Below are 27,003 nucleotides of genomic sequence, written 5' to 3'. Positions count from 1 at the left end.
TAAGGCTTGTTGAGGAAAAGTTCATGCCAGATCTAATACTGTGCAAAAGTCTTGATTTACCGCTTCTTTGTCCAGTTTCATCAATTTTTTAAAGGGCAAACCATGTGAGAGATACCAAGTTGTTTGGATAACAGCTCTGAAACTCATCTCATGTGTTTCTGTGATAAGCTGCTAGTAACAACGTGCCTAAAGATACAATTTAAAATAGGCTTTTAAATAAGTTGTCTGTTATGTGCAGACACAACACTGGTTCATCCCTTTAGTCGGGTGTCTTTTTACACTTGAAAGACTCATAGCTCAGCAGTGCTAACAGACACGCCTCTAAAAATGTAGCGCCTGGAAAAGTATTGCTTCAGACCACCTTAAAAATGACAACATAGTCCGGCTCCTTGGAAACGATATAAGACAATATAAGACCTTTGCACAAAATTGTACTTTTCAACATTAATCAAGAAGCAGCTTCCTTTGATTCAAAAACAAAGGAATTTATTGGCTTGTGTGCATCACATAACCCCTCAAAATTTTAGGTTTTCAGGACCTTTAAGGATGCTGGTCCAGTCCACCCCTCTGGTATCTGGTGAAGGCTTGGTAAAGCTGCCAGATGACCTGATGATACCCACCTACATTATATACGTGTGAATGTGCATTTTCTCCTTATCTTGATGTTTTATGCTTATTATTTTAACTTCTAACAGAGAAGATCCTTAACGAAGGAGTTTTTGTGGATGAACCGATTGTGGCCTACACTAGCGCTGATTTCCGAGGAAGACCGCGAGTGGTAATTTGCTTTGCACTCACTCAAAATCACAGATGACCTTTGTGATTATAAAATCTGTGCTATGAAAGACATTCCCCTTTCAAACATGTGACCACAGGATTTCCTAATTTACTTACTTCTTTTTCTCCGTTAATACTATGCCACAATTTGTTAGCCCAAACACCCAACACACTCTATTCAAGCACCAGCGAGATGGATGAAAACCCAGCACAGCCCCCTGTCTATTGCCATGAGAAGCAACAGAAGAGGGCAGCCAGACCCATTTACCTTCGTCAGCCTCAATAGCTTCAATAGTAGCTGAAGAGAAGAAGAGGGGGGTTGCAAAATGAATGAGAGAAGTGAGCAGGAGAGTTCATTTTGTCCCAGGAACAAGTCAATGAGCAGCAAAGACAGCCAATGCCGACAACAAAGGTTAAAAATCATCTCCACATTTTATGACAGAGGACATGTGGATGTTAGCAAACAGGGGAAACGGTGAAAGAGGGGGGAAGAGGGGAGAGGATGAGCCTTAGTTCCAGATCTGTAAAGGGAAGGCGATACACGTATGTAGCAGCAAACCTCGTGGAGAGGATTGCATCTTTGAGGTGCTTTGAATGTGTCTGACAAAAGGTCTGAATGTGTGACAGATAAAAGGGAAACTCCAAGAATGAACATCGACAGCAATTTTAGCAAGTTGCAGATGCATTAGGTGTTCCTGTTACGCAAAGAAAAATACATTTCGGAACGAGACAAATGGAAAACAGAGAGAGGACTTAAGTGCGCGTGCAGTTGTGAGGTTTCTTGCCGTGACTGAACTGTTAATGTAAAGCTCAAACAACCACAGAAACATGGAGCGTCGTTAGCGCTGTGTTGTGTGCAACATGAAGTAGCATCTGCAGCTGCGGGATTAGCATCTTTTGATATTAAATATCAAAAGTGCTGGCTTACTTCTGCGACGCGTGAGGGGAGGAAACCTTTCAGCCACTTACCAATCAATTACAGTCATCCTCGAGATAATAAGTGAACACACGATAAAACTTTGCAGAGTCAACTTTAACAAAGATGGGGGGGTGGGGCGAGGGTGACAACAAAGTAATGACTAAATTCTACTAAAGACTACATACTTAAAAAAAAGGGCACAATAGCATGAGACTTTAAAGAGTATGAATGATGGAGTCAACATTAGAGTAGAAGCACACTGATGTGCTAAGGGCAGCAGTGTGATTCTACCAATGTCGTAACAGGAATCTCTGAACATCGCTCTACCTTCACCGCAGTTCTCTTTAGTGTCAGCTGCTTTAAAAACAAATCCCTCTGAACTTATATACTGTATACGCTAATCCTCAAGAGCACTATTGTCATGTAGGTCATCAGCAGAAACACCTGTTCGAGACTTAAAGGGGACCCACGATGCTTTCCCTTGTTTTCCAATGCTGGACGGGCATATCAGACATGGTCAAAGTTCCAAATAATGAGGTCAGAGTCAGATATTCCCCCGGCTGATAACACAGAAGCCCCACCCACCTGCTATTCAAGCAGCTCTTTTCAGACAGGGCATGTGCTAATGGGCAGCAACACGGCCCAGCATAAGATAAATGATGATTAAAAATGAATCATGCAGAGTTACTTTAGTTGATTCCCAGAAAAAAACCCTGAAAAAACCCTGATATTGGAAATGAGCATTATAGGTCCACTTTAATGTTGGTTTAAAAGCTCAGTAGAGATGCTGAAAACGACTGTGAAAGAATGCTATGCTTTCAGGATAATTGCATCCTTCCTAACAGAGATATGCAGAACTGTCAGCTTTAGTCAGAGGCTCTTTGATTTCTGACAGACTCACGTCTAAGGACACGTGCGCACTAAGTTGATCAACACGGTGTTATGTAAAATGTTCAAGTGGTTCTTTAGTGAAGTATTCCACCATTTCAATAAGACTTTATACATTAGAAATGAAAAGGGGTGTTAATAAGCAATAAAACACAATCTTACTGAGATCCACAGACCTGCACGACTGCTGCTACAGCCGTACCTTGGTGTGGTATGACCAGTGGCTAAGTAGGTAATGCTACACGAGGACCAAACAGAAACAGTTTGATGATTAAGTGTGCTAAAGTACTGTACGCCATACTGTACAGCATGATTAAACATTTATTATCATCATCATCATCATTATGTAAAGGTTACTAACACTATGCTACATATGTTTTTGTGTATTCAGGAAAATGCTAGCTGATGTAGGGTGAGAACCTGTGCGAGGAGAGGGAAGTCGTCCGGATTTCTGCTTTACTTGGTGAATGACAAGGCAGATGGCAGCTATCCCTTTTTCTACACTTATTAGTGTCGATACAGTTTTATCCCTTGATTCACAGAGACCTGAGGCTATTCTGACAAAGCACTGCTGAGATTCTCTACCAGCGCTCAGATTTGATCAGCGCTGTGAACGTTTGTGTCCAATTAAAGCGTGCGTAAAGGTGATTCCAAAAAAGCCTTCATCTCCTTGCTGCGGCAGCTTGCCAAACTCATTGAGGGAGCATTTGAAATTTAACATGAGAAAGAGTGAACCGAGCTCTTATCTTTTCCCACAAAGAAAAAAAAAATAAAAACACACAATGTAATACTTGCACAATTGATTATACCTGCAGTTTCTAGGGAGAAAGGAGAAAGAAAAAGATACAGGTAATATTTGAGATAAACCCAGTGGAATACAGTGAAAGACAAGGACGGGAAGAGAGGGTATTAATGCCAGATCAGAGGGGACACATGGACACAAAAAAATTTAAAAAATAAATAAAAATCTGCTGAATGTGTTTGACATTGTTTAGGGAGAGGGGAATATCTAATTTGTGCAGAAAAACTAAGACAATGAACTCCAGCTATTTTGATAAAAACTACAAGGAGCAACTGTTGCTGTTTAGTAACAATTAAACTAAACATAAAAAAAGACTGACACTCTCAGAAACATTTAACTATGCTAACATTTTGAAATTCCAGTTAATGAGGAGAAAAGTGAAGGAGTCTGTATTTGCAGTATTCTGTAAACACTAAGCTTGCACTTTGTTGAGAGTTCTGCTGTGTAAGGGGGAAACGTGTTGGTGTGAGAATCCACTGGTGGTGGGGGGTCTTTGTGACACACTTACCATTCTGCAGCTTCTCTTTGCCTCCAGACAGCACTCCGCTTGGTAGCATGCCTGTGGGCGTCAGACCCTTCAGCGTCAGCACGCTCTCACTCTCCTCTCTGAAATATTAACCGAGCAACATTTTATTTATTTACACGGTAGAGCTGATTTTATTTATTTAGAAAAACATCCAAAATATGAGTTTTGGGCAGTCACATAACTACATAACCATCTTACTAAGTTCGCAACAAAAAAACAAAAACAAAAACAAGTCAGAAATCAATTGTAATATGAAATATTAAAGTAACATATTTATTACTTTAATAAGTTATTAATAATATATTCAAGTGCAGATCTCTAAGGCTGTGTAAATGGAGCTTAACGCAACAACAACACTGTTTTTATGTGTTTACCTGAGCACAGAGAATACCCTGGCCATCTTCCCAATGGCACGGATCTTGTTGCGGATGACCTCCTTACGTGCAGAAGCTGTGGCACCTGCACGATTGAGAAAGTGCAAAAAGTCTTACGACCCGTGACTCATCTGAACTCAACCACGCCCTGTGGAAGTCGAGCGCACAATGCACCGCATAGTCTATGTGCTGTTTGTTTTAATCCCCCAAATGCCTCGTTACAAGATCATCGAATTCAGTGAGTCTACTCAAAACAGAGCACGTCTCTTGGACTATTAGTTTATCTAGGAGTGCAGGAGACGAATACAATGCAAACACATTGTTATTGGAGTCTTAAGTTCAGTTTACAGAAAATGGTTTGCATCTATAAACACATCACATCATCTGAGTAATTCTCAGCATTCAGTGCATTCATGCTGCGGCTGTGTTACGTACTGTGAGCTGCAGTCCCTTTGACTCTTACAGATTATTTTGCCCAGAGAGCACTTCAGCCTTTTTAAAACAAGCCACTGTTCTCCAGCACTGAATGGCTCTGACCTCGTCCAAAGTGTTTTCAGCATGTTTTGATAAGCACGCTCTTTAAACTTTCCTGTGCTGTGTTTTAGTAGTGGAGACTAACGGGATTTTTCCTGGACTGGAAACTTTGTTTTAAAGAGATTCCCTATTGCAAAATAACAGTTTCAAGGTCCCAAAGGCCCAGTTTGGAAAATGTACGAGGGACAGAAATGAAGTCGATGCATGGAGTAAAGCTGGGTAAGGGACACAGCTGACAGTGTGAGGATCTGTTTCAAACTATTCCTGCCATCCTCAGGTTGCTCATTCTTCAGAATATATTTATTGTGTACAACAAAGACTAATTTAGATAAAAGGCATGACCCTTCTGAACACTTTTTCCCCCTTTCTGGCCCTGCCTCAAACAGGAGTGGGTAATTGTTAACACTTTTGACCCATTTTTCGGTTTAATTGAGAACCACAGTTAGCCTCAGCAGAAGTGTTAGCAGGCGCTTTAAACAGAGGTGTTAGTTTACAGACTTCTGAAATGCAGAGAGCAAGCACTGGACAAAAGTCTGCCCATCTCTGCACACACCAGTACAGCTAGTGTTTGTACCTTTTTTGGGGGGATATATTAGCTGTCCTTCTCATGAAACACCCCCAGAAGAGAAGACAAGAGAAAGGACAGAGAGATCAGTGGATGGCTGCAGAATGAATGAGGTGGAAGAGAGGGAGCACACGGCGAAATAAGAGGCAAGAAAGCACGAGTGTAAACAAAAGCGATGCCTTGAGCACAAAACTCTGGAAAACATAAAAAAGAGAAATTAGATGAGATAATCATGGGGAAGAGAGAGTGAGAGAGAGAAGAAAAGAGATGTGAAATATCTAGTGAGGTTGGAAACATCAACATAATGGCAACTGAAAACCATGGAAACCATAGCAGATAAAGAGCGGGTCAAAGGAAGGATTATCTGAAATCATAACAGGGCACAAAAAAGGAGCTCATGGGAGAGAAAGAAAACAGAACACAATTCAAATGTCAAAACAGTTAAAAAATAAAAATAAAAACAAGCATGGAAATGGCTGCGAAACTAAACAAGAAACAAGCAGTGGCAAGAAATGAGATTAGCTAAAATCAGCATGAATGAGTTGGTAGAAAATGAAGATGTTAAAGGACAGCTACTAGATTATGGGAACGGCCGAGTGCATGAGTTGTGCTAATTTCCTTATCAATATAATCAGAATTTAGCTTTTCACATATGAAATGCTTTTAAAATGAGCCACATGTAAAACTAGTTCATTCTATAATGATATTTACAATCACAACTTCAACAGCAAATGAAGCAAGAAAGGTTCTCTTTGTGAATTTGGAAAAAATAGTAACAAAACCCCCCCAAAATATTTCTAAATCATTATAAACCACAACATTTGGTCTTGCACATTATCTGTGCAAATCTCAATCTACGATCCCTGATCAGTAGATTAAAGGGAACGTTGCATTTAGATGTGCAGAAGGAGCTCAGACATGGTGGAAATCTGCTGAGATCCTGACACATATCCTGGGTTTACTGATGCACACTGTGACCATTAGTAAACACAAAGAAAGAGGAGGAAGGGGGGTGGGAGGAGGGGGTCTGGTGAGATCATTTCCTGTTTGGCAGTAAGAGGTGGGGCAGGCAGAGGAAAACTGGCCATCTCGTGTACATAAGCTGTAAGCTGGTATCAAACAGATGACTCAGATTCACCACTAGCATAGATAAACCAAGCAACTTAGCAGAAAACAACACTTCAAAAAACTGTCCTCAAAGGATTTTTTTGTTTTAATACTGACAGACATGTTGAGACTTTATAAGGGTCTTCATATTTCCTGGATTATCTAAGTTCATCATTTTCAAGCTGCCGAGTTCAGTCATTCAGACGTCACGTTCCTCTGTGTTTAATATTTTTAAAGCATATATAGTTTTTACATGTAAAATTCTGAAAACCATACATGTAAAAACTAAGTAAGAGTCTGTGTGTGTATGAGGTTTTGAATAATGAACGTCTGATACGCCCTCTAGTGGAGCAGGGGCAAAGTGCAGAGAAAACTGAACCACCGAGCTTACCGTCCAGCTCCTCTTCAGTTGACAGCTCATCATTGGAGCAAATGCTCAATACGTTCACTAGCATCTCCGTCACTGTACAAGAAAAGAGAAGCATACTTTAAAACATCTCACATATATTTAATAAACCACTTCGCTGAAAAACTCCACACACACACACACACACACACACACACACACAGTTTGCTGTGCTGATCAGTGACCTCGTGAGACTGCCAGGAATGGCTGTGTGCAGCAGAGGTCACGCCTAAATTGAGCTTCCTGGAGGGAGTGTATCAGTCATACTTATGTGTGATTAATTGACACAGATGTGTCACAGCTTAACCCCAGTAAATCTTCAAAGCAACGAAGACCTCGACAATGCCAAGCACAGCTAATGTCTGGCAGTTTCTAACTTTCATGGACTTCTACTTATCTGCAATTTACTTTATATAGACATGTATATATATATAGAGCTCACAACTGCTCATTATACTCCTGCTTCAACAAGGAGCTGCAGCTCATCAGCAAATGGTAAAAAAAAAGAAAAAAGACAAGAAAAGCTGGAGTTTATCTTCTGATCAAGAAAGCAGGGAGACAAACACTGGCTCCAAGAAGAATTTAGAAATCAATATATAATTTTGGTTGCTTATTGGGTGCTACATGGCGCAACGTTGGAGCATATTTCTGAATGAATCGTGTTTGATTAGGACTTAAATCCAACCAGATTGGCTCTCCACTGTCTATCCTTTCACTTAAGATCACAGAGATTGAGCGTCTGCTGCCTTTGTCTCTGGAAAAGTTTCCTATTGCTATTAGATTATCCAGTCCACTGGAAACTATCAAACAAAACATTCAAAACACGCTTATTTTCCAACTTTCCTCCAATTTTCCCTTTTATGTATCCTTAAGTGTATGTGCCTTGTTAAAAAACAAACCCATTCGTCCCAACTTCTACCTCTAACTTATTTATAACGCTGCACACGAGCACGTTTCTGGCTCATAAATCTTCGGCTTTAAGTATCCTATGTATGAACCGCAAAGTGATTTCGATGCACAAAGTGTACACGCTATATTTCTCGAGGCCGGGCTGTTTTCAATAGCAATTCATGAAAATCAGAAGGACAAGCGCCATTGAAGAATGAAAACAAGAACTGCTTTCACTCATTACTAAAAGAAACTGAATGTAGTGCATGCACACTCACCTTTCTCACCAACAAAGGGCAAGGACCAGGTGAAAACATCCATGAAGTTGGGCAGCCAGTAAGGGTGAGGTGAGCAGTTGAACTGTCGTATGTTCATCACGTTGTTCTCGTACTTCAGCACTGCCGCTGGGGATGGGGGAAAAAAAGGAAAGATGTTAAAGCAAATCCAAATTCAGAGTATTAAATAAAAGGAAATCCTGTTTTCTTTCCAATCCTCGGAAAAACAAGATAAATAGCTGTAACAAAATATTCCTTTAAACAGTCGTAGTTTCCAGAACGTCTCTGCCTACATGTAACAAGACAATAAGCTTTGTGGGTATTGTGGGATGAAGAAATCTTCAATACGGTCACAAAATAAAGAAAATCAGGGAGTATACATCTCTATATAGATGAAATGATATAGAAATGTATTGGATTGCAGTGCACAGAGCTCAGTCTCTACTGGTGGAACAAGGCAGCTGAGCTCAGCGAGCTGTGAAAGACAGAACCCCCCCAATGGAAGCATTTAGATTTAATCCTGTTGATAAAAACCCGTCCGCCAGCAAGGGCAAAGCTGCGTGTACGATCTCCCTCAAGAAAGTTGCGGTTACTTCACCCAACAAATATAATATACTCCTCTGAAATGTCAGCAAAGTATGAAAAAAGAGATACCACCCAAGCCTATAATGGAAGTTTTGATTTATGATTTTATGACACATTTGGGATTTATGTCGATAAAGAGGCCTCAGCTCTCACTGTGGTCCAGGTCCATTATTAGATTCTATCCTGTTCCCAACCACCACTTACAGCCTTCACTGTCATGATGGCTCTTACACTTGGTTTGAGGAGAATAGCCCTCAAAGTACTCAGCTGAAGAGCTAATGGTATACACACAGAAGAAACAAACATCCGAGCAATCGCTGGAAGAATAGTAATGCATTCTTCACAAGTAACTTTTTTCCCCCTTTAGTTGAAGCAAGAAAGCATTTCGGGACTGGCCTTAACATTTCTTCTTTAAAAACCTAAAACAACAAATTAATTCGATCGCATTATGAAACACTTGATGTGGGATTCAATGTTAAAAGTCGCTTACTGTTCCTGGTTAATGATTCATTAGCTGCAGGTGCTGTGCGGAGGTGTGATTCAACAAAACCACTGATAACTACAGAGTGCCATTTGCCCGAAAAGAAAAAAGGAAAAAGTGGACAAAACTGTCGTCCACGTCGACACCGAAACCTGGACGTCGCTCAACATTTTGTCAAATGCTGTCAGTCAACCTCTGGAGATGATGGCGAATAAAACGGTTTAGAACAAAATACCTACACAAAGACTAAAAGGCGGATATTTTTTTTGCCACTTTAAGGTGATATCTACACAGTCAGCATGTGCCAATCTCTCACTTTGACAGAAGGACTCATTTAAATGCAAAAGTACAAACTGATTTCTGCAAATGAAAGTTAGCAAACTGCACAAGCGTCTAAACGAAGGTAACCTGCTGTTTGGAGAAAATAAAAATCGATGCTCTGGAACATTTCCTCGCCGCATTGATTATTGGCCCCAGTCGGTGAAAGTCGTCTGTCATTTAAAAGGATTGGATACATGAATAACATCTCAGAACACATTGCTCAGCATTTGGGCTCATGAGGGCGAGCACGTTTCACTGGTTAACAGAAAAGCAGTTCCTGGTGAGGAGGAAAGGAAGGAATAGATAGAAAAGTAAGGTACTAGACACAATAATGATCATTATCGTAATGAAAGTATGTATTCTTAGTTTCTAGGCAATCGATATATGAACTCATATGTTACCCACATGTTATTTCTTTCTTAGTTTTAGAGCAGTTTCAGTTTGCAAACTTAACATGTTTGCAGCATTGCCCATGAGAATATTTACAAAAATCTACATTTGCCTTAAAAAAAATCCATACACAGTGGTTTTCAATTACTCAGATTAATAATTTAAGAGGAGAGACTTGAGTGGGTGTGGTAACTGGTGTTCACAGTAAGGGTGGAGAAAGAGCAGCAGAATAAAAGCACAAATATGCTGTGTGTTGGGTCTTTAACTTAAGCCTGCTTGACAGCACCTGCTTTTCCAAAAAGGATTACACAGCTGGCATGGTATGTGTCACTCCTTATGAACTTGCCAGGTAAATCTTAGGTATTTAAAAGAAGACAGAGCATTTCACCAGTATACATTTCTGCTTGTGCCATATTTGGTATATTTTACAGTATATTTCTCAGAAACCAGCTCTCAAACACTGGCCACAGTGTGCCCCATGCGACCTCACCCATGATTAGACAGTGTTAACGTGGGTGTGGAGGAAAACATGAGAGCAGCCAAACATAAATATATCCATGCTGTATATAGCAGCCTCAGATTCTCTAATACACAAGGCCAGTCTGGTGGCCCAGATCTGAGGAAAGCGGATACTGTGGCAGGGTCACCATGGGGGACTTTCCTGCCTGAGCCCCTCTCTGACTCAAGAATAGCAAGTCATCAAACCTGGCATCCAGGCAGCTTTAACCTCAGGAACAACACAATTCAGGACAGTAAGCATTCTGATACAAATGTGTGTGTGTGTGTGTGTGTGTGTGTGTGTGTGTAGTATGCACTGAAAGTGGTGCTCAAGTAATGCTTAAACACTCATAAGTGCCAGGCAACACAATACAAACAGAAAACTTTCCTGCAGGGCAACATCCATACACTTGTATAATTAATGCAGGATTATTATCAATATCAGCAAAACACTACTACCCGCTCGAATAAGAACAGCGCTGCATTGCTACGACACGCTCCACTCAGACGGAGCTGTGGGTGTTTATCCCTGCGCGTTGGCGTGCATGAAAGCAATCGCACACGTGGGCAGCCATTGCATAAACATCACATACTGCATAAACATCGTTGAGGCACTTGATTGAATGCAGCCATGGAAGCCCAGAGGGAAAAAGGCAGAGCGGGGGAGAAGGTCAGCTCCCCTGTTGTCGCTCCTTCAAATCAGATTCCTTTTAAAGGAACAGAGACACCCAGCAACCTGCCTCGTACCAAACAAAAACACTTGTCCAGGCTTTTTTTTTTTTTTTTTTTTTATATACAAGAGGCATTAGAGACAAATATGTATTCAGTGCCCTCATCTGTATTGTCAGGGCAGATGAGGGTGACATTAAAGCACTTTCTTTTCCTCATCACTACAAAACACAATTATATGTAGCTTTTTCATACAATGGAAGTCACTTAAGCTTGCACGGACCAGCTGAGAGTTTTGTGTCCACTGCCAGAGCATGCTGCATGACAGCCACTAGAGGGCTCTGCTGCTCTGACGGCAGATAACAGGGCAGCTGAGGCCAAGCCTGCTGCAACGGTAACACAGATATTGCAGAGAGACGCCTGCTCATTCATTATTCATAAGGGAGTGCCTCCAGCCGGTTTCCCTGGCAACGAAGACTGTTAAATCTGCTTTGAGACCAGGGGGAGATTCCCGCTGTCCTTCCGACACTCCGTGCTGACTACATATTTGCCTTTAATGCCTCGTGTATAAAGTTGCACTGGGTTAGCTTTTCACACCAGCCATTTAGAAGCTGACGCCACACGCGTGGACTGCAGGGACTGAAAAGATTTTAGAGCAGTCATTTTGGTATGAGATGGTGGGGAAAAAGGTGGTACTAATCACAAACAACTGAGGCTAAGGAACTAAACAGAACACAACCTTCATCAATAACCTTTGCAATGTCCGCCTAACATTTCATATCAAAGTGACTGCTGTGTAATTGGTCTGTGCTGTCCATGTACAGCAGAAGAACTCACGAATGATTTGAACTTGAAGAAATTAATAAGAGCATTTGTTGTATCACAGTGTGTCCTCACGATGTGCGACGTCTCGGTGAACTAGAGCCATACTGGATCTGCTCCACTTTGGCTCTAATCCACGCATGAACTGAACTGCCCTACAATACAATACAGCTGCTGATGTTACCACTCATTGTCCTACTTTCCAGTTTGCATTGTATGTAATTAATTGCAAGGGGATGTCAACAGGTACTTTCTGTTTAATTGAAAGGAAAACAGGAAGGAAGGAAAGAGACACGAGCGAGATGGATCAAACAACCTTAAACTGTCGTCGTGGACAAAGTAAATGTTTCATGTAAACAGCTCGTGCAGCACCACTGTCGTTTAGCTTTACTTCAATCTAAGAAACATAACCATTGGGGCTTAGTTGCTGATTTTCTGGACCAGTCAATAATGATGCAGCACAAAGCACTCCATTAATACAAAAGCACAAGCAATCTCCAAAGTGTACAACTGCCAACTACACCCACTTCCTCTACCCTACTCCATCTCTCTCTCTCCCCACTGCAGTCACTTCTGAAGCCAAACCGAGAAAGATCAAACAGTGAAAACTGCAAAATCACTGCTGCTGAGTTTTCATTTCACACAGCCTCCCTCTGCCATGTCGCAACCGCCTGTGTCACTTTTTACTGAAAGGTTGAAGGGGTCAGAGCAGTGATGGACAGCTGGTCAACGTCTGACACTCAATGGAAAAAGGAGGACTGAGGGCTGGGGTGGCATCGAAAACTGGAATTTATAGAATTAAGTCCTTATTCATGTGTTCGTCAGTCTAACTAGCCATTCAAGTGAGTTCAGTCTACTTTTGGGAAACGAGTCAGTTTGTGTTGCTTCAGATATCTTCCACCTCCTCTTCTCTGATAGGAGGTGCACTTCTCTTCTTTTTTACCCCCACGTGGAGAGGTATCATTGGTTAATCCTTCCACCCCCTAAAGCAGGATTGATGGGAGCTGCCGATGCCTCCTCCCTCCTCTTTAAAATTTATGCGCCCACTCGTTTGGCCATCAATCACAGGGCCATTGCTCAGTGTGCGTGGAGCTCCAGCATGAAGCTAAGAGCACAGCAATTCATTACAGGGGCTTTACTTCTACCAATGAACCCCACCCACAGCACTCGTTAAGAGCATCAACAGGAATGTGGGATCGTTTCATGGACTTGTGTAACTGTCAAGTGGATGCCAAGTGAATAGGAGCTAAGTAATTTGCTTTAGTGTTGATATGAAATCTCAGAGCCTTTAGTTGGAGTGTTTTATTTTTTGTGGCTGGGAACTACTCCCTTTCCCCACTCATATTTGTGAAGTTTTAAAAACCCGACAGTGATTTGTAACTGTCCCTTAATTTATCCAGGTCTCCATCCAACACCATCAGAGGTGGAGGTTAGAAGAGTGTTTATATAGAGACTTCTGAACAACAGCCTAGGGCCAGTTTTTAGATACGTAACACTGTAAGATTCCCGAGATCAAGCAGAAAACTTCGACGACACAGACTGTTAAACTGGTTTACACCCACTGAAGACTGAAAGGTCACAATTCATTTTTATTTTATTTTTTAAGGGGGAAACATTTTTACTAAAATTAACACAGATGGCCAAGCATCACATTAGTTGTTGTACTGATAATTTAGAAAGTGTTTGTTATAACCAAGCGAAATGTATCCTTAAATTTTGAAAAAACACAAAAATAATTGTAAAAAACTAAATAAAAACCAGCAAGTTGCAAAAAAATGTTTTAAACCTAATATCTATAAGTAATTCTTGTGTCTGTTAAATTTCTGTAATGAGCAAAAAAGCATTTTTTTTTAATATCAGTGCTTACTGCTCAGCTTTTAACATGATTAGATCACATTTCCATCGCGACTTTGCTCCACTGAACTGCACGGCTGCCTTCATTACTGCTTGTAGCTACATTAAGAAAATGGATTTAGTCAAAAAGTGTGCATCGTTTTGCAACGGAGAGTAAATGATGAGACATTGTATTTTATTTTATTTTTTTAAAAGCATGTACTCTGGGGGAAGATATATTTTTATGTCTAAATGAAGTCAGTTCTGAAACAACACAAAGCAATCTTTTCTGTCTGATAACCACCAATGCCCTGGGTAGTATTTTAATCAGCTGAACATCCACCAGCTACATCTAAAAGAAGCGTTGAGACAAAATCGGGATGAAAAATTGATATTTCGGCTGTTCCATTATGATCTCCAGAAGACTAAATGATTCTCCGGGCAATTGGTTACCAGAACTTAAAAACCAAAACAAAACAAAAACCCAAACACGTGCTTCACATCACTTTGTTTGTTTGGATTGTGCTGTGTTGACTGTGAGTCCTAGGAAGATTAGTTGGCATGGAACAAATAGGTTTCTAATAATAACAAAGGCACAGTGCCACACTTCTTCACCATCTTCACTGTGTAGGGAAGGAGGCAGCTCCAAAAAAACGTAAACAAATGTAACCTAATGTCTCATCAAAGATGGCACACACCTGCAAATAGGACAGCCCTCACTTCCATGTGTAATAATCACTGCGGTGATGTGGCATTTCATCAAGAGAGGAATTGCAGAACAGCACTCTTTCCTTCCCATTTCCTGTGGTTTTCCCACCGATGTCACCATTCCAAACGTGCCCCCACAGTTAAAGCAGATACTGTCTGTTCTCTCGGAGAAAAGTGCTGACTCACAGCACAAAGGCGAGCCCATCTCGGCGCGCGGGCACCGCAGCACAGCATCGGGCGTCACTAGGTGCCAAGTGATGCGGCACCAGGCCAGTTCACACCAACTCCCTCCCCAAAACTACCAGACTAAAATCAATGTTGCACAGGAAAAATAGTGCAAACCAACTTTTGTGTACACCACTGACCCGAGGAAGAGTAGTTCTCGATTGGAATATATATCAATATAGATGTCATGTGATGACCACTAGAATAGCTTCTGGGTTTTTCCAAGGGTGGCCACATAGGCAGAGACCACCCTCACAAACTTCTGATCCACACCCAGTCATTTTGTTCTAAAAGTAGACCTGAAATAAGACAGAAACCACTCATTTCAGAAAAACCTCTAAGGTTACTCCTAGTAGGATTTTAAGCAGTAAAGAGTTAAGCCATGTCTGCACTGGCCTCACTTTTCAGATATAGAAGCTGCATCTGTCTTTTTATACAGTTTATGAATGTAGAGCAATTCTTCACAAATCACCTCCCCAAAAATCATAATATTATTAGTTATATCTACAATCATCCTGCAGTGATTTCGAAGCATTTTGAGACGTCACAGTGCTGTCATTCATCTTTAACAAATCTGACACTAACAACTCTACAGCCTGGATCGACTTGACAGTGAATATTATGTCGCCTTAGGCAAGTCATAAAACGACATGTCACAATCTGGTACTCAAAAGCTACAAGCCACAGAAGACTGATTACGACAATTTCTTACCTTTGTTGTTGTAGACATCTAGATAGTTAGGTGCTGAGAAGATGGTGATAAGGGACGGGAAGCCAGTGGTCTGACTCTTTCTGTACATGCGGTATCTGTGAAGTTCCAGGGAGAAGCGTCAGTTAACATTTCAACTATTCATTCATGAATTACTCAACTGCATTTGACCCTTGAGATTTGATTAGTAGTGATCATTTTTATGGCCTAATATTTCACTGTGCCTCCAGAGAGTAAATCCCTGTGCTCAAGTCCCAAGTTCTGAGTAGTCTGATGCAACTAACAGCTACTGATGATGGGGAATGCTGCATATTTATATCTGGAATGGTAAAGCTTCATCTTCTAGCCTAGACGATTTATTAGACCACAGACTGCAGACATAAAAAAATATCTGCATATTCACTGCGTATTACAAATTAAGTCTAAATGGGAGCCATTAACTTAATGATGTGTGTTCTGAGGTGTCTTGGGGCAGCTATCTCAACTGAGGGCCAAGGTGTCCCATGTGACCACCCAGTGGGAGTGCAATGGTAAACAACTTTGCTGCTGTGCCTCCCACTGTCTTAACCTTGCTTAGAGGAAGATCGGCTTGACACATCCACCCACCTGGCAGTGTTAAAAAAACAAAAACATTTCAAAGAGGCTTTATTTTTGTAGAAATCCTGATTAAATGCTTATCACACCTCCTGTTGTGCCAAAAAATTTGCTGGGTAGTTAAAATTGTAAAGGTGTCTAAATGAGAAAATGCGCAACACTTTTTAAACCGCACCACGAGCTGCATGAATCATTCCTGTCGCATCACATCTGGCCAGCTCGCTCCTCACGGAGGTTTCTTTTTCATTTCTTGGATTAACGTGGCTCCTCTCAAAGATCAGGCTGCCCTGAACTTGCTCCCAGACAGACTGGAGCAAACCCCTAGATACCAGGGGAAAGGCTTTTCATTTAATACCCCAGTCTGAATCGCTCTGCTGTGTGACAGTGGGATGGGAAAAGACAAAATACCACAGCACTCACCCAGCATCCTGTGCTTCATGGGCCCGGATGATAGATAATAAGTTATTGTGTTGTAGAAAGTCACAGACTGCAGGGTAGCTGTTGAATAAAAGAGGTATTTAGTTTACTCACATGTCAAGAAAAATCCCAGAAAGACCAAGAAAGGACAATCAATAGAAAAACCAAATAAATCATGGCTCTTATTGATTGTGCCCAGGGAAACAGTGGCCAAGCTCTAAAGCCAGCCGCACACTGAATAAAAATACATCATCTCAAAAGATTATTATGAAAGCCTTTAAAGGTGATCTTAACATCTAACCTGAAATTTAAAGCAGGCTCTTTCACTTCCTGAGCGAAGGAATGATAACTCATAGCTCATATAATCACCAATAATGCACTTAATTTCTCAAAAAAGGTTCAGAACATAAGAGGAGTGTGACCCTTTTCAAATGCTGGATTTTATTTTACGGAGTGACACACGGCGAAATACTTTAAGGAATAAAAGCAGGGCATTGTTTCATGCCTGAGCTGATCTTTTCAGTTTGTGAGCAGCATGACTAAAACCCTTACTGCCAGCATACTGCAGTACAATAAGGCTTCAGAGATCTTCTCTGCAGTTTGCCATCCTGCAGCGCCAGCTTCCAATGGTTATCCTTTCCTCGGAATTGTTTATTTTTTTAAGAAAAAAAAAAGAACAAAAACAATGATCTCATTATAGGTTTTCTTGAAAAACAGCCTTCCCATCAAACATTTGAGAGATGCTTCAACCCCACGTGAATAAAAATTAAATAAATAAAATAAAACCCCAGTGGAAGCCGAGGTTTTGTTCATTTCAAAGAAACCCACGATTCGCAAAGTGAGTGACAACTCGCAATAAATGAGTGACACCGACGCGCAACATGTGAAACACTTCAGTGTGGGAGGATTTATTCGACAGTAACAGGGGCGAAATTCAAGAGGTTTCTCTTTTTTCCTCTCCTCCCCTGGCATCTTGCGGCGATGCAGATGAAATTTCAAGGCACTTTACAGCCCTGCGCGAGCCGCAGAAGTTAATTAAATGAGAGCATTTGAAATATCATTCGTGATGTTAAAAGGACAGGGCCCTTTGTGCAGAGCCTGAGCTCAGAGCTCCAGCTTCCCCTGCCATCAAAAGCTAGGCTGGATGTTCTGTCGTCGCGCCCTTGACCGAGGCTTACATCTGGAGCTGGTCCCCAGGCGCTGCGCAACAGCTGCCCGCTTCTTCTTCTACTCTGGGTTACAACATCCTTCTCAATTTTTTAAAACTCATTGCTACAATTCAGTTACTTAGAGATGCTTTTTGTCAGTCTGCTTCAAATCCCCATCTCTCTGGGCCCGTCTCTACACCCCAATTAGTTTTTCTCCCTTTTTATTCAACCCAGAAGTTAAAAACACAAAAGTGCACCAAGAAATGAACACCCCTGAATGCTCAAATCTCTTTGATTCACCGAAGTAATATTAAGTTCTTGAATAAAATACAGGCTGGATTTAAAACTAGGTTCTGTAATCCTAGCTCGACACCTCTGCCCGACAATGAACACCACCCACACGCTGCAATCAAAACCAAACGAGACATTTTCCTCAGCAACTGCTGCACGACGAAACCTGCTGATTTTAAAATAGCTTTTTAGACTTCTCTATAATCAACGCAAAGCACCGCTGAGGTTTCATAATGGCTCTGATAAGCTGTTGTGGAGTTCTGTTCAAGTGTGATCCGCAGAGAAGCGTTTTGCAGCTTTACATTTGCATTTCCTATTGTACAGTCCTTCTGGGACACGGTCATTATCAAGCAAATTTATACGAGCAAGCGTTAATCTGACTGGCTGTTTTTTTGGATGTCTTACTCCACGCTCTCTGCAGAGATTAATTATTAAAAGTGAAGGCATTAGGAGAAATCTATCAACATGTAGACACAAGAACCCGTGCGTTCTGCTGGGAGTCATGTGAAAGGAGAGAGCAGATGCCATGAAGGAATTAACGACGCAACGAGTTTGTTTTTCTTTACAGGGGACGAGAAATTAGAAATAAATGTTTGATTTCTCACTTGATTTCCTCCAGCAGATGTAGATATGTGCCATATGCTGCTGTTTGGTAGTCGAGACACATTTTGGCCTAATTTGTCTTTTGGCAGTTTGCGTTCTGAGATTAGATCGTCTCCCATCTGTCCAACAACGGGGCACAGATGTTAATGTGCTCCTTGGACAACAAGAAGAAATGTACAAGAAATTACTTCGCCATGTGCGATCCAAGAGGAACTTTGCTCGTTCGCTAGGTTAAAATTAAAGCTTTAAAGTTGTTTATATGAACTGATTACAGATGTTTTTTGTTTCTTTAAACATTCACTGTAGGCTTATTCATACACACTACCGAGTGGAGGCGTTTGTAAAAAGCAGCCATATCTCAAACATGTGCAATTTCACGCCTGAATAACGTTTGTAAAAGTGTTACGAGCGTGCCTGTGGCAATGGTGTGGGGGGGGATAAAGAAGCCGATAGGTTTGGGAAGGAGTATTGAGGAATGGCTCTCTCTCGGTCTGGCTAAAACCATCTCATAAATCCTGAAACTCAATGTGATGCCAATTAGCAGCAATCCCCTGGGCAGATGGAGTCGGGGGGACAACGATGAAAGCAAGACTCCAGAGGAATTCTGACCAAAGTGGCAGAAGGTTAACTGGGATGCTGATACAACACAAACATGTGATCGAATCTGTCGATGAGGCAAAAAGGCCACAGAGCTTACATTTTTGGTCAGTTAAGTGACATAAGTGACAACACGTGTGGGCAAAATATTCTCTTAACGCAGAACCACTTGTTGATCTGCAATATCAAGACTCACTCATTCTCTGAGCATCATGGGCATTAAAATACTATTAAGTAAGTAGTTATGAAACACCTGGGAAAAAAAAAATGCTTATTAGGAGCCTGGGGACATCTCCAACGACTTCTGCTGCTCGCCAGAGGCACGCCAGGGTGAAGCAAGCATCACTCAGGCCGTAATGAGTGGAGGGAGTGCCGAGCGCATTTAGAAGCAGGACTGCGCCTCGTGGTAATGTGCCAGTTCATTACATTTTGTGACAGCGCGAGCCGCTTGCTCCGAGCATTTCCTCAGTTTGTTCAGTTACTCAGCTCAATTGAAGGTAATGTGGGTTACATAAATACTGGCGACAGTCTAGGGAGGAGTCTTTGTGATTTCTCAATTGCACAGCGCGCTCTAACAACCGTCTCACAGCTGAGACGTTGCAGAGGCGTGAACATTGTGAGACGGGAGGAGAGAAGTTATTAACTCTTTTTTCCCCTCCTTCACCCCTCCAAGTTCAAATATTTTGTTTAGAGACAAAAAAAAGAAAGAAAAAAAAAGTAAAACTAATCAGGTTATTTAGTTTTACTAAGCGGAATAAGAGCACCGAAAGTTTCTAAAATACCGCCAACAACATCTTGTTTTTAATTCCGATTGCCCAACAAAAACAATGTTGGCTTGCAGATGAGTGTTACTCTGTAAACTAAAGCTGCTTTCCTTCTGACAGCTACTTGGAATCCAAAAAGAAAACAAACACACACACACACAAATGTCTTAAAAATAACTAAATAAATAAATAAATCACATGACTGTGAATCAACGCAGAACACACTCACCTGTAGAAATAGGAACAGCCTCGCACTGTGTTGTGTGTGAAGTGCTCCTGGCTCTTCTCATTCCCAAAATCCTCCAGGGGGTCGGACCACAGCAGATCACACATTGGACCGTATGCAGGGGGCTCTTTGAATCTGTCTAGCTGTGGAAGGGAAAAAGTCAAGACTCCCGTCAGTCTGTTCGAATGGAAATATGACACACGGAGTCTTCGCACTGCTACGGAGAAATTGCTTCTTCTGCAATAGCCGAGCTGGCGACTGCAGCTATGATCATAATTAAGTAACATGTCTGCTGAAGGGATTTTAAATGGTATTCGAGGTAACACAATATGGGTGACGTGTCAAAAGACACCACTCGTCTTTCAGGACCTGGAAGGATCTTTCAAGGAAAGGCCTGAAAAAACTTGCAAAAACTGGCAGCCGTTCTTTTCGAGCACTGAACATAAATGGCTTTGCTTTCAGGCGAGCGTAGCTCTTTCTCCAACAAAAGCTCGTGGATTACTGGATGGGTAGCATGATGGACACTTCAATAGAGAAAATTCTATTATGCATGCCCTCTGATTGCAGCCACAAAATCCATTTAGAATTATTGAATTAGTCTGAAAGCTGGATCTGACTCTTCAACATTTTTTAATCAGAGGTAGGACCAGACTGCTGCTTACAATCCACCATGTCCACGTCTGCACACAGAGGAATAACTTCACTCATTGCAAGCAATGTTGTTATGGCATGCTAAAACACAGGACTGTAGCTTTATTAAAATTAAGGGAAAAAAAAAATCAGACACATACTTTCCTGATGTCATCAAGATTTGTGATTTCTGGAGATAGTCCTCCGTGTACACACAGGAACTGCTGGTTCATAAGTGCAGCCAGGGGAAGGCAGTCGAAGGCGTCCATACATGCGTCATACACCCTCTCTGAATACTTAATTCTACCTGTCATGGGGAGAAACGGGGCAGGGAGAACAGAGGATGCCAAGTCAAACAACGGCGCTCTCATACATCAAGGAAGTTCACTGGCCTCGGACGGAAAGGCTCTCCGCAGTTCCAAAAACTTCCCTTTTGTTGGGTTTCGTTGGGCTTTTCTCCGCCATCCCGTCCGAGTCCAACAGAAATAGTTTTGACATGTACAAATATAAAAGCTGAATCCTGTAACGGGCCAGAGTGTGCTTTTAAGCGAACGTTTGAGGTCAGTGGCTGAACTGCACACATAATAAACAGCTTTTTAGCAAGGATAACTCAATTTGCCTCCCTCCCTGTGCAGAGCTTCAGAGACTAACTCGCTTTATGTCAAAAGGTGAAACATTAAGTGCGCAAGCGTTACTTACATTCCTGCTTAAATGTGAAATACTCTGTTAAATGTCGACATTCGTGATTCCCACGCAGCAAAAACAGTGTTTTGGGGTAAAGGATCTTCAAGGCCCACAAGTACAGCACACACTGAAACAAAGCAGAACAAAAGAAAGCAGGAAACTGTTAGCTTGTCATATTTCTAAAAGGCTGGAAGCATAAAACCATCGAGTCACATCGTGTCACTTTTACAGAGTGGTACAATAAAGGTAGTTCTGCATTTTGTGCTCATGGCACACGCCAGTACATTATTCTTTTATTAATAAAAGAATAATATTTCAGGCCATATACACATATAGGCAAATTCCCAGATTAAATATCTGTATATTGCTTTATTTTAAAATATCTCTATATATAACTCCAAGCCTTACTGTGACATTTGCTTTCCAAGCCACATTTGAAATTATTACAAAAGCCTATTACCACTACAATATCTGCAGCCTGATTTGATCTACGCTGAGAGAAAGCTATTAATAAACACAGCTTCAGCCGAACACATGGCGTGTGTCACACTTGATTAGGCCCTGGTGAGGACAAAAACAAATATACAGACTCACTTCAATACTGAAATACCCTCTGTCAACGTAGTCCCCCAGGAAAAGGTAGCGCGTGGATGCTGGTGAGCCTCCTACTTCAAACAGCTTCATCAGGTCAAAGAACTGCCCGTGGATGTCTCCGCAAACTGGGAAAAGGTCAGAAAAAAGAAAAGATGAATGATAAAAATGTAAAGTCTCTATGTAAAAAAAGAAAAGAAGTAAAACTAAAGTTCTTAGTGTGAAATGTTAAATTAAATATTCCAAACAGTGCAATGAACAATACAAAGAAGGCATTACAAGTGGTGTGGTGTTTTGCATCGTGTGTGTTTTGCTGAACACGCTCCTGTGGCTGATCAGCACAAGATGTAGAGGAAGATGGAGAGGGCGTGAACGGTTGTTCAGTATTGACTGCAACTTGGATTGCATCCTTTCTGAAACCGCTGTCAGAGAGTCGGGCTCCACACCCACACCATTACCAGCTTTGCAGAGCACTTTGTTGACTCTGTTGGTTGTCCCTCAGCTCTACTAAATGCCAAAATGCCAAGGTAAAGACTACTGAAACATGGCAACTGTTTACAGGTTGATGGGCCAAGAACATTTCAGAGGTGTTATGGAAAATGAAAGGGGAGAAACTACTGCTGACAACATGTCCACAGTGATGAAAATGCTCATATTTAGATTTTTCTCCCTTTCGTTTTTCAAGCAGCCCACTGTTTGGCCAGCAGAAGCCTCAAAAATGACCAAATGAGGATCTTTGGACACATTTTGGAGGCCGAGCTGCTTCCAAATAGTTCAAGAAACCGACATACCACGTCATCTGTGATTTATATACACACACTGTATAAAACTGAGAATAAGGATGCGAGTTTGGAAAAAATCTTCTCTGTAATTTATTATTTCCAGATAATATGCATAATTATATTCCTCCTAAAGATAACAAAACTCACTTTTATATTGTTAAACTTTGAGTTTGGATTGAGAGTATTACACAATAAAGTGAATCATGGGAATTATGACTTGCCTAATAACTCTGCACATAGCGTTTATTCCATTGCACAAAGTAAGGTAAATAAGAAATAATCCAAACAAGCTTTTTCTAAAAAGAGATTTTTAATCAAAGCCTGCAAAAATTGTTAACAGTGCATCTGCCATCTTCCTTCTAACATGCTGTAATACTTTGGTGCATACCTTTTCTTGATAAAATCTCCGTCCAATATGGAAAGGAATCACAAGAACTGAGTGTCCCTTTCCACGCCTTGCTTTTCCATCCCATCCTCTTTCAATCTCTTTATAACCTTCAGGTGTTTCAGCTGGCTTGCGAGACTTAATTTGAAGAAATAAACTAGCATTTGACTGAACTTAAACCACCAGAAAGAAATGAACACAGCTGGAAGCTAAGTTTCCCCTGTTGATGCGACTAAAAACCTGGCTTGTCATAACAAATATTAAAAGACAATTACAAAGTACGTGGCTTCGGTGCTATCTGGTCACTCCATCACTCACAAAAAATTAAAGTTATGAGCTTTTGGATTAACCAGGATTTCTGGATCAGACCACACAAAGATTTTACACTTACAGAGCAGATTGGACTCTTTAATTTAGTAATCCTGCAACAATCCATCAAACCCTTCCTGTATCTGCTTTTGAGACCACTTGAAAACCTGTTTCAGATCATCATAATTTTAGGCGGACATGCCAGAGATTTACAGTTTGGGTTAAGATCAGCGCTTGGACTTTACAATCTTTTTTCCTCCTTTTTGTGTACTTTGAATCATGGACATTGCTGAATCACCCACCTCTCCTGAGCCATTGTCTTCTTTAAGACAGCCCAGCAGGGAAACATACTCAGCCAATGGTATTGCTGGACTGACGCAAGTGGTTGTGTAGTGGAATAAATAACTGCCCAAAATAACCTCCGGGGGGCGTTACCAAGATACCGAGTAGCAAGACTTCCTAGAAGGAGCGTGATTTTATACGTAAAGGTCAAAGGGGAACTTCATTTGACATCTTAATGTTCTGCTAAAACTATTCAGTCCATTAATCAACAACACAACATGGGAACAGAGGGGGAGATGGGACGCATTTCAACATTTGTCAGACACTGAAATGGTGACGTAAATCTTTGGTGCTCACATACTCATCTTTACTACATACATTAGGGAGTGCACTTATTCTTCAAATCAAAGATCTGGTTAATACTTTACCCACACTTAGGTTAATTATTTTAAGAGGTAGGATGAATATGAAAGAAATGGAGACAAAAAACAAACAGATGTCACAATAACATAGTGTCATTACTGGATCATCAACAAAACCAAACCTCATTATTCTGGTGCATTTCCAGTTCATGCTTTTAAAGCATGATTTAACCAACACAGCCCCACATGGCTTTTTAGCACAGGCAATGTGACGACATTATTGTTAGCAGCATATAGTTACATTCTTTATACATATGCTGTCCACACAAATGATAAGAGGCACTATCTCAAAAGTTGTTGTGAAATGGAACAGCTCACGTGTGATATGAAACTCCATATTTTGGTCACAGTTTCAGGACCATAACACTCATGATATGTCGGGGCAGGAAAGCTTGTAAAACGCAACCTGACTGGTTGATAGAGGCATAGTTTTCGAGCACTGTGGATTCATTCTTGAGAAACTTCTTTAGAAACCTTGTAAACCACACAACCCAAAGGATCACTCGCCAACAATTCAGCGCCAGATGCGACAAGGGCGCCAGCAGAGGTAGCTTGTAGCTTTGATGAACATCATACCACATTTTATTAGTAATCAATGACTTTATCTTGTAACTTTAAACTACAATCATATAGATTTTTTTTACAAAGAGCACAGCAGGTATGAGATAAACCAACTGTCAGGTTTGGCTTCTTGGATGACATTTGTGTCAGGAATGAGCCAGCACACCGATTCAGTCTGAATTAGTTTCTTATCACTGTGATCCAATACTCTTTTCACTCCCCAAGGATACAGGATGAACAGAAGCAACAGCAGATTAGCTGCTTAGACAACATTGAGGGATGTCAGATAATCTGATTGAAAAGCCTCTGCTCAATTTTGTAGATACCATAAAGATCGATTCAAGAGTTGGTTAACTTTTGGATCATTTCTGCACAGAAACAAAAATGTGATTAAAACACATTTAAAATGTGAAGCTCCATTATGCCAAGTGCCAAAAACTGCAGTTCCCCTAGTGGCCACTTGAGGCAGGGTCCAAAGCAAAGACAGTACTTGTTTCTTTCTATGTGAATAAGAATAAGAGTAAGAATAAGAACAAGAATAACTTTATTTATCCCGAGGGAAATTCTTTTGTCATGTACATGCTCAAAGCAGCAGGAGAGACAGAGTAACAGATGAATAAGATATACAATATATACAGTAATAATAGTAGTATACAGTAATATACAGTAGGATAGAGTTATTTGATACTATGTCTTGCACTAACGAAGTAACATATATAACTATATCCTGGAGAATAAATAACTTAACTATCAGTGCAGGCGATTCTAGAAAGTGACATAGTAATGTGCAATAGAATAAAGGGAGTAGCAGTGTATGATGGGGGGATGAAACAAATATTCAATAAGGTACTGTTGGGTAATATTGCACGGTCTGAAAGGGAACAGAATAACATTGGTAATAGTCTCAGGAAAATCACCTACAGAGTGAGGAAGAGTTATACAGTCTTATTGCCACCGGCACAAAGGATTTACTGTGGCGGTCAGTTCTGCATTTCGGGGCAATGAGTCTTTTGAAACGACTTAGGAAATAGTTTGGTCAGAAAGTGAGGTCGATGCAGAAAGATGCTTTCCCACAGACTTCTAGATGTCTTTTTGCAATCACAGTTTTCGGTCTTTACACAGACTGCTGGTTTAAGGCAATTCAACATTGGCTTAATTGTTCCAATCTGGGAGCTACGCCAGTGTTTTATACAGTCTATGGTTGAAAGGCGATTTAATCTTTGCAGACTCCCATGTTAAAATGACCAACAAAAATAAACAAGTTTACAGCCTGATACAAGAAACAGTCACGGTCTCCTCAGCTCATTTTAAGGGGTTGATTTTTTTCTTTTTTAACGGTGTTTAGCGTGACGTCACTGTGTGGGTCTTTTACACACTGTGTGATAACACCTATTAAATAGTTTCATATATATTGGTGGAGATGTTCGTGGACAAATGTGTTATTAGGGCCTCAGATTTCAACAAATACAGTCAGATAAGTTTTTTAATTAAATTCACACAGCTAGTGTGTTCAAAACAATAATTAATAAGTTTTTCCTCTTTTTTTTTTTTTTTTAAACTTAAAGCCTTTCCAGTTCAGTGAACATATTACAAAAGTTTATTCACCTGCAAAATGCAACACACAAATAACACAAAGATACCAATTAGCAGTATCCACTGAACACCATCACAGTAACTGTGATGATAAGCATGGCATTCGTAGCCAGCGCACCTCAATTCATCTATTCTTCAAGTAATCGGCTAATTGAGTAATTAACCACAGGGTGAATAGATTTAAATCTAATTTGAAAAGGACACAGACTTTCTTTTTGCGAGGCCGTTGCTTTATGAACTGTATCTAGGAGCAAGAAATACAATAAGAGCCAGTGAAAAAGTCTTTCACAGAGATACCCAATTAGTGGAAGCTGGAGGACAGCGTTGGAGAGCAATTATCTCAGGTTACGAGCCTCGTGAGACAGCTCTGAGAATCAGCTCTGCGTGACTGTATCGTAAACCTCTACTTTACCATTTGTCTTTTATTAAACCCACACAGAGTAACTGTTTAAATCCACAGCGGGGACCAACTTAAAAGGAGCCTTGTAGTTGTAGTCCTATTTCTAAGGACGTCCTCACTCTCTCTTGCAATCAAGCTAAGTATACTTCAAAGGAGCGCTGGTCTGTTTTCAATTGTTGTAAAGTTCCTGTGAAAGTGATTTATTGAGACAAAAAACACTCAAACGGAGCTTTATTAAATATTAGTTGCACCAAATTTATTTATTGACACTATTTTTTAAATTGTATGTACCCAGGGAAAAATACTTCATTGCAATCTGTTGGTGCTTTAAGGCCACCAAGTTCCCACCTGACCCCAACTTTTCAGCAATTCCAAACTTTTGGATACATAGATTATATTTTCTCTATCAGATATGATAGATG

At 40.8% G+C, this 27,003-nt stretch overlaps 1 protein-coding gene across 5 annotated transcripts in view; it reads right to left on the bottom strand.

The window, feature by feature from the left end:
• LOC134624931 (protein phosphatase 3 catalytic subunit alpha) overlaps positions 1-27,003 on the bottom strand; it is a 65,296-nt gene that overhangs the window by 4,777 nt on the left and 33,516 nt on the right. The window contains exons 3-14 of one of the 5 annotated variants that reach the window (XR_010093670.1): positions 21,851-21,975; positions 21,272-21,383; positions 20,734-20,879; positions 19,946-20,085; positions 16,317-16,394; positions 15,306-15,400; positions 8,065-8,190; positions 6,884-6,955; positions 5,395-5,421; positions 4,287-4,371; positions 3,895-3,992; positions 1,046-3,402 (exon numbers count right to left, since the gene is read on the bottom strand). Coding sequence is in view for 4 of the 5 variants with exons in the window: in XM_063470135.1 (XP_063326205.1) it covers positions 1,046-1,075; positions 3,895-3,992; positions 4,287-4,371; positions 5,395-5,421; positions 6,884-6,955; positions 8,065-8,190; positions 15,306-15,400; positions 16,317-16,394; positions 19,946-20,085; positions 20,734-20,879; positions 21,272-21,383; positions 21,851-21,975 (1,134 nt within the window). In the remaining variant the exon portion in view is untranslated. The remainder of the gene's footprint in view (positions 1-1,045; positions 3,403-3,894; positions 3,993-4,286; positions 4,372-5,394; positions 5,422-6,883; positions 6,956-8,064; positions 8,191-15,305; positions 15,401-16,316; positions 16,395-19,945; positions 20,086-20,733; positions 20,880-21,271; positions 21,384-21,850; positions 21,976-27,003) is intronic. The other 4 variants (XM_063470135.1, XM_063470137.1, XM_063470136.1 and 1 more) reach the window with 4 other exon arrangements.

Source organism: Pelmatolapia mariae, linkage group LG3_W, assembly GCF_036321145.2.
Source record: "Pelmatolapia mariae isolate MD_Pm_ZW linkage group LG3_W, Pm_UMD_F_2, whole genome shotgun sequence".
Lineage (NCBI taxonomy): Eukaryota > Metazoa > Chordata > Actinopteri > Cichliformes > Cichlidae > Pelmatolapia > Pelmatolapia mariae.
Note: the sequence above shows the minus strand (reverse complement) of the source record. Positions and strands in the feature narration are given on the sequence as shown.